Genomic DNA, 14,112 nt, shown 5'->3' on the forward strand with positions numbered 1-14,112 from the left:
ATCCTGCAGGCCCTGCGGAATTGCACTATATCCCACAGGGCCCTGAGCCCAAGTGGGAGCAAGTTCCACCAGGCTTGGTTCAGGTGGAAAATGCCCTGCCCCTGGTTGAAGCTAAACAGACATCTTTTAGGCCTGGGACTACCAGCAAATATTATTCAGCAGAGCTCTTCAGGGCACATGTTGGTCCCAGGTTGCATAGGGCTTTGAAGATCAATACCATAACCTGGAACCGGATCTGGTATTCAACAGATAGCCAGTACAATTGGCATAGCACTGGTTGAATGCACATCTGCATGGACATCATAGACAACAGGTGTGCTGGCATATTTTGAACTAGCTGGAGTTTCCAGATCAGGCCCAAGTGCAGCCCTGCATACAGTGCATTACAATAATCCAGTCTGGAAGTGACCATTGCATGGGTCACTGTAGACAAGTCCTGGGAAGAGATATAAGGGACCAGCTGCCTGACCAGTCAAAGATAGTAAAAGTCCAATTTGGCAGCCGTGGTGACTTAGGCCTCCATGGAAAGTGAGGTACCCAGGACCACCCCCAGGCTTTTCACTCTCAGGGCCAGCAACAACGGCACCCCGCCAAGTGTTGAGAGCCTGATTCCTGATCCCACCCTCCATGGCTCAGATACAGGACCTCCATCTTTGATGGATTTAAGTTCAGCCAACTCTGTTTTAACCACCCAGCCATGGCTCACAAAACCCTGTCCAAAATTTCAGCGGCAGTGTCTGTCCATCAACAGATAAAGCTGAGTGTGTGTCATCAGCATACTGCCATATGAAATGGGTAACCAGCTCTTTATCATTGGTTTTATCTCTTTTAGCTGTTCCTGTTCTTTACTACAAGGATTTCCCAATCATATTGTCACTGTGTAGATCTGGGAGCTATATTTCCTTTGAGAATCACCATTCCTAAGAAATACATTAACAGTTTATAATTGTACATAATTTAGAGCCTAGGCAAATAAAACCTGAACAATGATGGGCAACCCAGAACAGCACAGATCACAAATAAAAAGTGTTCCTTCATTCTCTTAACAAGCAACACTCTTCAATAGAGCGTATGTATATGCATTTACATTTATTTATTTATATCCCACTTTTCTCCTCACATTTGGGACTCAAAGCAGCCTAGAACATTGATTTCCCCTCCTCCATTGCCCAGAGTCCTAGTTTGCTACTCTATTCACCCCACCACATAGGCATAACGTGTTCCTGAACTACCCTAACCCGAGATGCTTTGCCAATAGCGTTGCTTCAGTTCCAGTCATTATAGATACTTTGATTATTCTCAGAATCATATCTGCCACATGGCCAGGAAGAAAGAGTTCTAATACTTTTTGAAAGAGAATAAAGTGCTTTTAAACCAAACCTAAACACTGTTCTTTAAAAACTCCCACCACAATTGAACCTGTTCTTCTGGTTTTGGTGTGCTTAGCCTCTGCTTACCACTTCTCCAAAATCACCCTTTCAGGTTGGATTCATGCTGTGCTGTGACAAACAATAAGAAAAACATATTGTCTACATGCCCCACCTATATCTGCCCCTAAATTTAATCTACTATGCAGACAAATCAGCAGCACAGCAAAGTACCAGATGCCACAGATCCATGACCATCTAGTGGACCAATATTTTCAGACCTAGCCTTTAAGGCACCTTAAATTTTGTACAGGTGTTTTAATCCAAAGCAGTGCTATCACTACCACACACATCTGTTTTGTCCATGCTTATCCCAAATTTCCTTCAGGGAAAAATACACAGTTCCACACCCCACACTGTATCCTCACAACAATCCTGCAAGGTAGGTTAGGCTCATAGAATGATGTTCCCAACCAGAAAGGAGCATGGCTAAATAGGGCTGCAAATATAAGGGTGTAGAAGAATATTTTGTTTTGCGGGTAACCATGTCGGTCCCTAGTAGATCTGTTAGATTTGAGTCCAGGAGAACCTTAATGACCAACAAGATTTTGAGGGTATGAGTTTTTGAGTGTCAAAGCTCCCTTCATCAGACATAACCACCTTTAGCAAGGCTGATTCTAAATGCTTAGATCATGTGCTTGCACATTTTACAAAAGAGATGCAGCAGTGCAGAAGAATGAGTATCCAGCATGAATGGGGGAGATGGTGGTTTTAATAATTCTTCCATAGGGTTGCCAGCTCTGTATTGGGAAATACCTGGTGATTTGGGGATGGAGGGTAAAGTCTGGGGAGGGGAGGAGCTTATTGTGTGGTTTGTTGTACTAATTATTGCTCTCGAATCTGATCGACATATCTGTGATTATGGTGTTTTTGAAGTGATTCATTTTAATGCTGTTTTAATGTTGTAAGCTACCCTGAGCCTGCTTGCAGGATAGGGTGGGGTATAAATTTAAAAATTAAATTAAATTAGGGTTTGAGGCTGGGTCTCCCTGTCCTAATTAATCACTCTAGCTACTACCCCTGCTCTCTATACATATATCCAGGCAGAGATGCTAATTAACACAATCAGAAGAATGCTTGATGTGTGGCCTGTGACTCTTGTAGGGTCATCATCATTTACTCTCTTCAAAAATGTACACATCAGCACTAAGGAAGCAGAGAGACACTTCCAAGTATCCAAGATAAAACCCACAAATATTCTAAGGGGAAAAAACCAATGGTTTATTAAGGGAACAGGCATGTAGAAATGACTTTTTAAAAAACCTTTAAATGCATGTACATGCAGTGCCTCAAACAGGGCTAAGGCAAATGTAATCCATGTTAAATTTCAAGTTCAGTGTTACAATCCTGCTTAACTCCACCCCCCCACCCTACACCCAACTCAGACTACTTTGGCTCATATACTTCACTGGATGCTATTTTAGCTATAACAGCAGAGTTCCATTTTATTGATTTTTGTGGTTTTTTGTGTGTTGTATGTCTGCACCTGGAAGTCATGGTGGCCTCTGGTGACTGACCCCTTCTGAGGACCTATTAGATATTCAGAGAGATGGCTGAATAAAGCCTACCCCTGTCTTCTCGTCTGCTGATATTCCAAGGAGGTCTCCCATCCGGTAGCTGTCAAGAGTCAACCCCGCTTAGCTGCTGAGATCTGACGAGATCGGGCTTGCCTGGGCTATCCAGGTCAAGGCTCGATTCTCTTAATTTTTAACAATATGTTTATTTTGTGCATGAAACCTGTTCCTTAAAAGTTGCACAATTAAAAATCTCAAACAAATGTTTGAATCAAAGTCCTTCTCACAGGTTTTTCCCTTTGTGCAGGGCTTGAACACTTATAACATGTTCAGAAAGATGACAACATTCTGAGACAACTCTAAGGAAAATGCAGATTGTGAGACTGGAAGATTTCAGCAACAAACTGGCTCAGTCTCCCTTTGCTGTGGAGGAGCAGTCATATGCCTACTTCTCCATCTCCCAGTCAGAAACTCTAACCAATTCCTTCCAGAATTTCTTTCTGGCCCCACCCAGGGATTACTTCATGTCACAGCGAGACATAAATCTGTATAGGCTTTTCCTTGTAACCTTAGCTTGTATTCTCACACCAACAGACAATAAAATCTGGTTACATTTTTGTTAAACTTTTGACAGCAATCTAGGGGAGGAGTTAACTGCTACTGAAAAATGAAGGGGAGCCCTAATCTACTCCAAGAATTAACTAAACAATATGTTTTTTTAAAAAAGTAAAAGTTGTGTATATGTCGGGGCAGAATGCTTACAGAGGTAAGGACAATCAAAACTTTAGATAACACAAACAGAACTAGGAATTCAAGGTGAAACATGCACGCCTTCTCTTCCACGTGCATATGATCCAGTCCCACTATGTACTGGCTGCTAATTGATCCGCTACGTTTATCCACCCTGATTCTGCGCTCACTTCGATGAAAAGGGCGCTAGGAGGCTCTGGCTGAGAGCACGGTAAGGTGACCAAACGGTTTAAAGCAAGGTAACCAATCCATGTTAAGCGATCTCCCGGGTCGGAATCAGGGCAATTCGGCGTTACGCAGCAACCAAGACCAGCAAATGGCCCCTCTCCTCCCCAGAGGCGTTGAGCTCTTCTTGCCACCACCCGTTTTCTTTGCACCCTACCCTACTTTTTAACTGCGAATCTCAACCCCTCGCTTACCTGCGCCCGAAGAGTTTGAGCCCGATAAACCTCTTGTGACTGTGCCTTCGCCCCAGAGCAGGCGCCTTCTCCGCCTCCGGACACATGGAGGTCTCCGAGCTAGCAGAGGACGGAGAACTGGAACAGGCGGCGGCGGCGGCGGCTCCCCCCAAGCTCTCCTCACTGCCCTGCTGCTGCTCCATTCCCCTTGGCTGTAGTGCGGCAGCTCTCACCTGCCCCGCAGAGTGCCAGTCATACTCGCGGGCGCCGGCGGCGATCAACGCCAGGAAGCAGCCTGTGCCCCGAGTCCATGAATCGTTTTTCTGCCAAGGCGGGCGGGAGGGAGATCGAAAGCTATGCTTCGGCCCGGGGCTAATCCAGGTCTCTTCTCCCACTAACAGTGTGCGCGTCGCAGCCTGGCATATCCCGGCAGTGGGTCGTAGGCGCCCGGCTTAGCTTCAGCAGGGTGCCTGGTGTGGGAAATTGGAGACTTGCAGGAAGTGTCAGCAGAGAGCAAGGTAAGCGCCCGAGGACCCGAGATAGCTGCCCGGGAAGTTGCCTCCTCGCAACCCGGAGAGCCAAGCAAAGGCAGGCTGGCAGCGCCATCTGCCGTTGCCAGGCGCGCATTACAACAAGGCTCGCGGAAAGCCAGGACAAAAAAAAAAAAAAGCGCAAAGGACGACGCGAGGAAGGAGAAGCGCGCGAACAACCAATGCACACACATCCTTGTTTAGAAGTCGCACCCACAATCAGATGGCGGGTGGGCTGTGAACCGGATTGAATGTACAAAGTAATTCGGGGGGAACGGAATATATAGGTCGGAAAATTCTGTTTGGATACTGGGCTTGGGTTTGGATTAGGTGCTTCCGGACAGGGAAGGTGGCCCCTTAGCAAGAGGCTACACTAAACACTCGCTGTGGATCTGGTGGGAGATATGATATCTATAACCTATGGGGAAGGCAGCGGCTGTATTTTGGTTTTATTCATTCGATTAGCACCCCCCCCCCCCCACAACAGGGCTCAGAGCTGATGACAACAATATTAAAATAAACATCAGTGTTCACAACTTTAAAACTCTTAAAACAGCTTTTACAATACTATCGGCAACCGATAAATTAATACGCTAAGGGGCACTTTTCATTGAGGGGGAGAATAGATATTTTACAGCTTGGTAAATAGAGAATAACCAAACAGGAAAAATGGCAAACAGGCAGTGAAGGGAGGGAGGCCAGCCTAGTTGGAAATCTTTGCTATCCTCAACCATAGGCCTGGTGGAACATCTCTGTCTACAGCCATGTTGGTCTGAAGTAGTAGAACCAAATAGGAGTCAAGTGCACCTTTAAGACCAACTTAGTTTTATTCAGAAGGTAAGCTTTCGTGTGCTCTAAGCACACTTCATCAGACAAGGAATCTGGTTCAGTGAGCAGAGCCACACATAGCTGGTAGGTAATGGCTCAGAATGTAAAATGGTACAGATTTAAGATCCAATGACAGAATACCAAAATTATCTGGTAGGCAGTGGTTTAGAATGTAAAATGGTACAAGTATAAGATCCAATGACAGAATAGTAAAATTAACAAATTGAGCAAACCTTTGATCTGAGTAGCATGAGCATGCAAAAGCAACAAAACAGTAGTATGTCAAAATGTGAGAATGTCTGTTAATGACTATTGTTATAAATCTGGGCCAAAAGAAAGGAATTTCTATCTCAGAAGTTTTCCCATCCAACTAATTTACCTTTTAACATGCAACACACATATAGTTTGTCATTAGGAGAAAAATACATTAAAATATCGTGGAAGATGGGTTCGAGATATGTAATGTAACTATCCAATGTATTTCTCTTTTAGCTGTATTGACACACTCAAACAGGGATATTGGTTGTTTATCCCATTACATATCTTGAACCCACTCTTATATGTGTACCATTTTACATTCTAAACCACTGCCTATCAGATAATTTTACTATTCTGTCATTGGATCTTAAATCTGTACCATTTTACATTCTGAGCCATTGCCTACCAGCTATGTGTGGCACTGCTCACTGTGCTGGATTCCTTGTCTGATGAAGTGTGCTTAAAGCACATGAAAGCTTACGTTCTGAATAAAACTAAGTTGGTCTTAAAGGTGCAACTTGACTCCTATCTCTGTCTACAGGCCCTGCAGAACTGCATCAGGGTTCAGATCTCACATGGTAGAGAGTTCTACTAGGCCAGGGACCTAGGGCTGAAAAAGCCTTGGGTCTGGTTGACAACAGCTGGATACTTTTCAGGCCAAAGATCACCAGTAAATTGTTATCCATTGAGCACAATGCTCTTTGGGGGTATACGAGAAGAGGCAGTCCGACAGATACACTGGTCCCAGACCATTTAGAGGTGGCCAAACTTTTTTAATGTAAGAGCCACATAGAATAAATGTCAGATGTTTGAGAGCTGCAAGAGATGAACGTCAGATGTTTGAAACCACAAGACAGGAAGGAAGGAAAATAGATGGGGAGGAAGAGGTGGAAAGAAAGCAACTCTAAATGCATTCTCCAAGTGATTTAGAGACAAATGCCTTCTCCAACTTGGCCAACAGGGCAGTGGGGGCTTCAAGAGCCACACAATATGTGTGAAAAAACCACATGTGGCTCCCGAGCCACAGTTTGGTCACACCAAATTTAAAGGTTAATACCAAAACCTTGAACCTGATCTTGTATTCGACCTAGAGCCTGTGCAGCTGGTAGAGCATCAGATGAATGTGGGCTGTACATGGGGTTCCCATAAGAACCCACACCACCACATTATGGACAAGCTGGAGTTTCTGGGTCAACCTCAAGGGTAGCAGTAGCCTTGAATACAGTGAATTACAGTAGTCTAGCCTGGAAGTGACAATTGCATGGATAATTGTGGTTAGGTAGGGCAAGATAGGAAGGGAACCAATTACTTACCCTGGCGAAGATGGAAAAACACCACTCTAACCATATTTGTGATCTGAGCCTCCCATCAAAAGGGAGTCACCTATGATCACACCCAGACTCTTGACAGTTGGTGCTGATATTAAAGGCACACCATTAAGAGCCAGGAGTTGCACTCTAATCCCGATTCCCCCTAGCCCAGCCACAGAACCTCCATCTTAGATGGATTTAATTTCAGCCAGATCTGCTTCAACCAACAAACCACAGCTTCCAAACCCTCTGGAGCAGCATCTAGCTGGCCCCCCATCAACAGATACAGCTGGCTTTCATCTGCATACTCATGGCAACCCAGCCCAAAATTCCATATCAACTGAATGAAGGGGTACATGTAGATGTTAAATAACATTAAGAGGATTGCCCCTTGGAGAGTACCCCACACCAAAGAAACCCTCTCCCCAAGCGCCACCCTCTGTCCCTGACCTTGGAGAAATGAGACCAGCCATTTAAAGGCTGTTCCATGGATTCCCTACATCGGCAAATCAGTGGGTCAATAGATCATAATCGACCATGTTGCAGAGATATTGTGGTTTGGAAGTTCAGAAAATTAATAGCAGCCTGTCAAAAGGTATTGCACAGAAAAGATAACTGGCAATGTAGTGAATAGAACCTGGAGAAAGCTAAATGAACTTCATTTGTTTTTGGCCAGAATAACGATGGCTCACAGAACAGGTTCTAGTGATCATACACCTGCAAAGTTATCATCAGTAAGAGGATGGTTATTATACGCATAAAGGTCAGGCATAATTTGAGAGCTCACACCTGAGCAACGTCTAGACTTGTGATTATATCTAGCATCAGTGAAAACAGATATAAGAGCCTACGAGGTGTCCTGCTGGATCAGATCAGTGGTCCATCTACTCAAGCAACCTGCTGTGCACAGTGGCCAACTTGCTGCCTGCCTGCAGGCAAGCATTATATTTTGAACCCTTTTATACTTTCACAAATTGTAGTGAGGCTTCTAAGGAACTCACACAACCCATCTTTGACAATACCATCCTAAATAAATCTACTCAGAATCCTACTCAGGTCTATTCAATGGGACTTACTCCCAGGAAACTGTTCTCAGGATTCACTGTAAATCCACTGAAATGAGATGGCTCAGAAGGATGCAACTCTACTTAGGACTGCAATCATGCCACAGGCAATTGAATTAACCATCATAAACTGGGACACCTTTAAGTGCAGCATGAATAGTCATACAGAATTACTGCTTTCAGCACCTTTTCCAGGAAATGCCTTGAATGTGATCTTGAAATGACTGTCTGTTAGATAATAAGAAGCCAGGCTCATCGGCAGTATTGGCAGGACCTTAGATATATTGGGGTTCCTTCACTTGTAAGCAAAGTTGCATCCTGTCATACTTTTTTCTCTTTCCATCCACAGTGTTTTAGCATAGGCAGCTCTATATCAAGTAACTACCATGAAAATATTCAGGTTCCAGAATTTAAGGGCTGCTTTCAGACTCCTGCTTGGAATCAGTGATAGGTCAAATTCCCACTGCTGAATAATAACGGGGTCATTAATTACAAGCAAAGCCTCCAGTTGCTCCAAAAAATGAGAGAATTAACTTTGTATCAAGCATTCTAAATTCTCTCTCAGGACTTGTACATTCTCCTACTTCTGCTTAGGAATTGTAGTGGGGTGGCAAGGGAAGGCACCACATCTGCCAGCATGAATCCCTCATAGTGGAGGAGACAGCAGCAGCTCCCATGATGTTTCTAAAAACATTTACAAGAGCTACTGTCTGTTTCAGAGTTCCAGTGAAGTGTTAACTTCTGAGCATGCAACAGCAGCCTTTTGAATCGCAACTGTATAGGCATAAAGGCTTGAAATAGTCTTAAAAAAAAAAGTGAGTGGAGTAATGGTTTGAAAGAAAGGGAGAATGACTCATGATAAAAATGAGTATTGGAATTAGTGAATTTATGAGCCCATTATTTTTAAGCTTCACAGCATCAATACTCAAAATAGCTTATTTGCAGTGACACAGTTCTTCCAAGTGTCAGCCAGGAGACTAATTGGCACAAAAGTCACCTTAGTGATATTCATTTGCTACAGTCTGTCTTGTTGGCTCCCTGACAGTTACCCTGCTCATATTAGTTCTGTAGATCCCCACTACTCCTCTATACCAATCATAGAAGATTAGCATAGTGCCAATTTTATATTATAACAACACTGTTGCAGCCACTTTTCTGTTGGTTCTTTCCACTAAGCTGCTGTAATTCTAAAAGGCAAGTCTGAATACAAGAAGACCCACAGGATAGCCATACTCATATTAAAGCAATGTCATCTTATATGGAGAAGCTGCTCCAATGGTGCTCCTTTAACGCATAAAGGGCATCTTACATCTTATTTATTTTGTGTCTGGAACACCTTTACCACCTGAGTGTTTCTGTGCCAGAACTGATCTCATAAAGACTTCAAGTTTAGCAGGCAATGAAATATCCAGGAACAACTGAGACTTTTACAGACTGTGCCTCTTGAAGAAGAAAGTGATGTGCTCACACTGCAATCATGGTCAAGAAAAGTCAAACAGGGAAAAGGAAAACATGTTTTAAAATTATTTGCTCTACAAACTGATTTTATCTGGCTGTGTATACTGCCCTGAAGTACTGTATATTGGTTTTGGATAAATAAATACATTTGACCACTCAGTTAATGGGAATAAAGCTGGGAAAAGCAGAGATTAGACCCTCAGATTTACCACTGGCAGCAGGTAGTTGAAACAGAACTCCTGCTCACATACATACAGTCCAAGCTGACACTGTAGAATACAGAACTGCTCACATGAGCATATGAACATGTTACATACTAGGGGAGGGGCCATGGCTCAGTGGTACAGCATCTGCTTTGCATGCAGAAAGACCATCTATAGTCAGAAGTGGTACAGTCCACTTTACAACTTCATTCCCTCCTTATTCTGCTGTATAGACCCGATCATGTGAACAGCTGTCTTGGGCTGTTTGTTGCTTAATAAATGTTAATTGCTTACTTAGGCCATGGTCCTGTGCATACTTACTTGGGAGTCAGCTAATGGGACTTATTTCCAAGTAAACATATATAGCACTAGACTCTTACTCCTTCTGAACTCAAATTGATCAGATTTATTTATTTATTATTTCTGTTAATTTGTAGTCCACCCTTTCCCATGGTGGGCTCAGGGGCAGATTCCAACATAGTAAACCATTAAAACTAACAATAAGCAATCTAACAGATAAAAAGTAAAAATTGAACAGTTAAAACAGATGAAAAGATTAAAATAAACAGTTAAGCCACAGCTCAGTTAGTTCAAAGCAGCATCGATGACCGTTCAATCATGGAAGGAGTGGACATATCACAAGGCATACTTGTCCAGAAGTATCAGCTGTATCAGCCCGATCTTAGGCAATCAGTGCAGGGAGACCAATGTAGATGGAATAATAAGATAAAGATGTCCATCTGCCTCAGCCATAGGCCTGGCAGAACAGCTCTGTCTCACAGGTCCTCCGGAATGGTAACAAATCCAGTAGGGCCCACACTTCCACAGGGAGCTGATTCCACCAGGTCGGGGCCAGGGCCAAGAAAGCCCTGGCCCTGGTCGAGGCAAGCCAGATGTCCCTTGGGCCAGGGATGGTCAGGAGGTATTGACTGGTCAAATGAAACAACATCCAGGGCTCATATGGGGAGAGATGGTCCCACGGGTATGCCAGTCCCAGGCTGCGTAAGGCTTTAAATGTCAATTCTAAGACCTTGAAGTGGATCCGGTACTTGATTGGTAGCCAGTGCAGACTGCATAGCATCGGCCGACTGCTCATCCATACAGGCGATTCAGTCAGCAAACATGCTGCCACATTCTGCACCAGCTGGAGCTTCCGGATTAGCCTCAAGAGCAAGCCTGCGTAGAGCGAGTTACAGTAGTCCAACCTGGAAGTGACTGTTGCATGGATCACTGTAGCTAAGTCTTGAGGGGCCAGATAGGGCATCAATTGTTTAGCCTGCCAAAGATGGTAGAAGGCAGAATATGCAACAGCTGTGACCTGGGCCTCAATAGAAAGGGAGGCATCCAGTATCACCCCCAAACTCCTCACCTGAGCTGGCACAAGAGATGCGCCATCCAGATGCTAGTGTCTTGTTATGGTGATTTAATGAAGAAACCAGAGAGACTATTTGAGACCACCCACACTTGGGTCCCCCCCCCCCCCCCGCAATTGAAAATCTAGGTTTTCAGAGCACAGAAACTATTCAGATACACACCAAGCATGGGAGGGACTGCGGTTCACTGTGCACATACAGGGTTAAGCTTTTATCATGCCACTGCAGACACATAAGGAATGACATCTGGTGGTGCTATACCAAAGATTGAATCTGAATTGTGGCTCTTGGACACACATATCTAGCTCCTTATACCCTTTACATACACTTCTTCTGTGAGTACCCTACATTCAGGACAAAAAAAGGAAATATTTATACAATGAGTGATTAAAATGTAGAATGCCAGAGGATATAGTGATGGGCACAAGCAAGGGATTAAAAAGATTCATGGAGGACAAGTCTATCAGCGGCTAGTAACCACAGGAACCTCCACCTTCAGAGACAGTAAACCTCTGAATACGAGTGACAGGAGGGCCTTGGCCTCCATGCCCTGTTATTTGCCCTTCAAAATAACTGGTTGGCTACTGTGTGAGACAGGATCCTGGATTAGATGGACCACTGGTCCGTTTTATGTTCTTAACACCACAGGCTGACTCAGAGCAGCCTTGTGCAGTGGAAAGCCTCAACTCTGTTTTACTTCTCTTAGTGCCTTCTTGCTCTCTTCCAGGCATGAGGCAGAGGAGTCTTTACCATAAGAACATAAGAGAAGCCATGTTGGATCAGGCCAGTGGCCCATCCAGTGCAACACTCTGTGTCACACAGTGGTCAAAAAAACCAGGTGCCACCAGGAGGTCCATCAATGGGGCCAGGACACTAGAAGCCCTCCCACTGTTGCCCCCCCCACCCAAGCACCAAGAATATAGAGCATCACTTGCCCCAGACAGAGAGTTTCAACAATACACTGTGACTAAGCTGAGCTGAGGGCCTCATGTCAGACAGAGAGAGTAAGAATACATCAAGGGAAGTGAAGGGTGCATAGGCCTTCCATTGTAGGGGCCTGCTCTGAGCTTGGAGCCTTCTTTTGGAATGCTTATGGTCCAACCTGAGTAGGCTCCTGCAGTGGAGAAATGGAGTGTCCTTTCCTTCCTTCACTGTCTTCTTGCTTTCTCCTCAGCATGAGACACAGCAGACTCCTGCAGCTACTGGTCAGATTTGAGCAAGGAGGCTCATCAGAAAAAAGACAGAGAACTTGTCCATCCTTCCCTGTATAGCCCACTAGTGCTGTAAGTGTCAAATGTTCCAGTACATTTGCAAGGTGCATTGCTTAGTCTTCAGTCCTATGCATACTTAAGTTGACAATTAAGTTCCATTAACTAAAGCAAACATACAAAGATATGTGGTCCTTGAGCTGGAGGGCTTTGAATTTGGTGGCCACATCCTGGGTAATGAAGACGGAAGGGAAAAGTGGGAGGAGCATCTTAAATGGAGAGAATCTCATCATAGATATGGGCCCAAGATTATTTTTTTAAAAAATTCTTTTTAAAAATACAATATAATTTGTCAGTGAAGGTTGTAGCAAAGTTGTAGAGATGTAGGACTTCTGTGCATGAGACTGGATCAATATATGCAGCTGAATGAGGTGGTAGAATTAGGCATACTGCTACGGAATACTAGCTTATAGAACAAAACTCCTTGCGGGGAGAAGTTCTAACCACTCTGTCCCCTGCAACACAAGATCAACTTGATGGGAAACTTTAACGATAAGCATTTACATGTTATCATCCAGCCTAATAAAAAGTTCTGGAGAATATGAAAGTGTGCGCACTGTTTTATTCATAATTCTGACTTACAGGCCATTCTTCCCACTCTACATACACAGGGTTGGCTGAGGTTCAAACAGTGATAGGGAGAGACAAACCTACATGTTCCAAGTTACACTGGTAATTTAAAAAGTTATATATTTAATATTAATAGTTGTATTTTACATTAGTGTGTGTGTGTGTGTGTGTGTGAGATGAGGTGGTGCATACAGCATGCAATACTCTTTTGGTTGACAGTAATTTAAATGTGGCTGATCAGGGAAATTTTAGGCATATTACACATTCCAATTTTATTTCCTATTCCCCCAAACATCAGGAAGTTAGATGAACACTTTGATAAGCCCTCTGAGAGGAAAGCAAAGGATCACTCTCTAGTGATAACAAGACACATCTGCAGGCACTACATATAGCAGTAACAAACTAAACAGCTGGGAGCCTACTTCAACATAATACTCCACCAAGGGCATATTTGAGCATACCCTTGCAGTGGATGGCAAACTTACTTCCAGTTACTGCTTAATCCAGCCCCTAAGTATTAAATCTGCTCTGACCTTCGTTGTTCTCTTCATCCATGCAGCCCCATTATGGGTTCTGTTTCTTAGTAATAGCAAAGAATGTCCAGCAGTCCCCAAATATAGTTGCCAGGTTACCAATGGTGAACACAATGTTAGTTCATACAACCAGACCAGTAAGAAACACTTCTTACATATTCTGCAGAAGTAACAATAAACCCCATCTGGTTTGGGGCTATATAAGCGCTACTTCCAATATTATCAGTAAGATGCTGCCACTTCTTTGCCATGCTCAAAACATTTAAAAACCTTTTAATGCTTTTTCCCCTTCCAAATACAAATTAATTTTGCTGGAGGGTGACCCACAGGGCCTCTTCAACAACAGCACTAATTGCAGTCTTTTAAAATGTGCTGGAAAACAAACCTTGCACACACAAGAAAGGCTACCCTCCCCTGCTGCATCATGACACAAATATTCTGAAACTTTTTTTTCCAAAACTTAATTCATAGCTGTGTGTTCCCCTCCTTAGCACTGGGAAACAAATGTACATTTTTAAATTTAAAAAACAAGACTGCAAATAAGCAATTACTTTCTGTTGTGTCTTGCATTTCAGTCCCGAAATTACAACACAGCGGACGCTATGTAGCACCGCAAATACGCTCCACC

General features: G+C 43.7%; 1 protein-coding gene across 7 annotated transcripts in view; it reads right to left on the reverse strand.

Moving 5' to 3' along the window:
• The window catches only part of DGKZ (diacylglycerol kinase zeta), a 202,235-nt gene that overhangs the window by 147,311 nt on the left and 40,812 nt on the right, over positions 1–14,112 (reverse strand). For 2 of the 7 annotated variants that reach the window (XM_060261189.1, XM_060261188.1), the window contains exon 1: positions 4,111–4,599. The exons of 2 other annotated variants lie outside the window; for them this stretch is intronic. In XM_060261189.1, coding sequence (XP_060117172.1) covers positions 4,111–4,292 — 182 coding nt within the window. In that variant the 5' untranslated portion in view covers positions 4,293–4,599. Of the gene's footprint in view, positions 1–4,110; positions 4,600–14,112 lie in introns of those variants that run through there. 3 more of the 7 variants (XM_060261193.1, XM_060261186.1, XM_060261187.1) reach the window with 3 other exon arrangements.

This window comes from Heteronotia binoei, chromosome 21, assembly GCF_032191835.1.
Source record: "Heteronotia binoei isolate CCM8104 ecotype False Entrance Well chromosome 21, APGP_CSIRO_Hbin_v1, whole genome shotgun sequence".
NCBI lineage: Eukaryota > Metazoa > Chordata > Lepidosauria > Squamata > Gekkonidae > Heteronotia > Heteronotia binoei.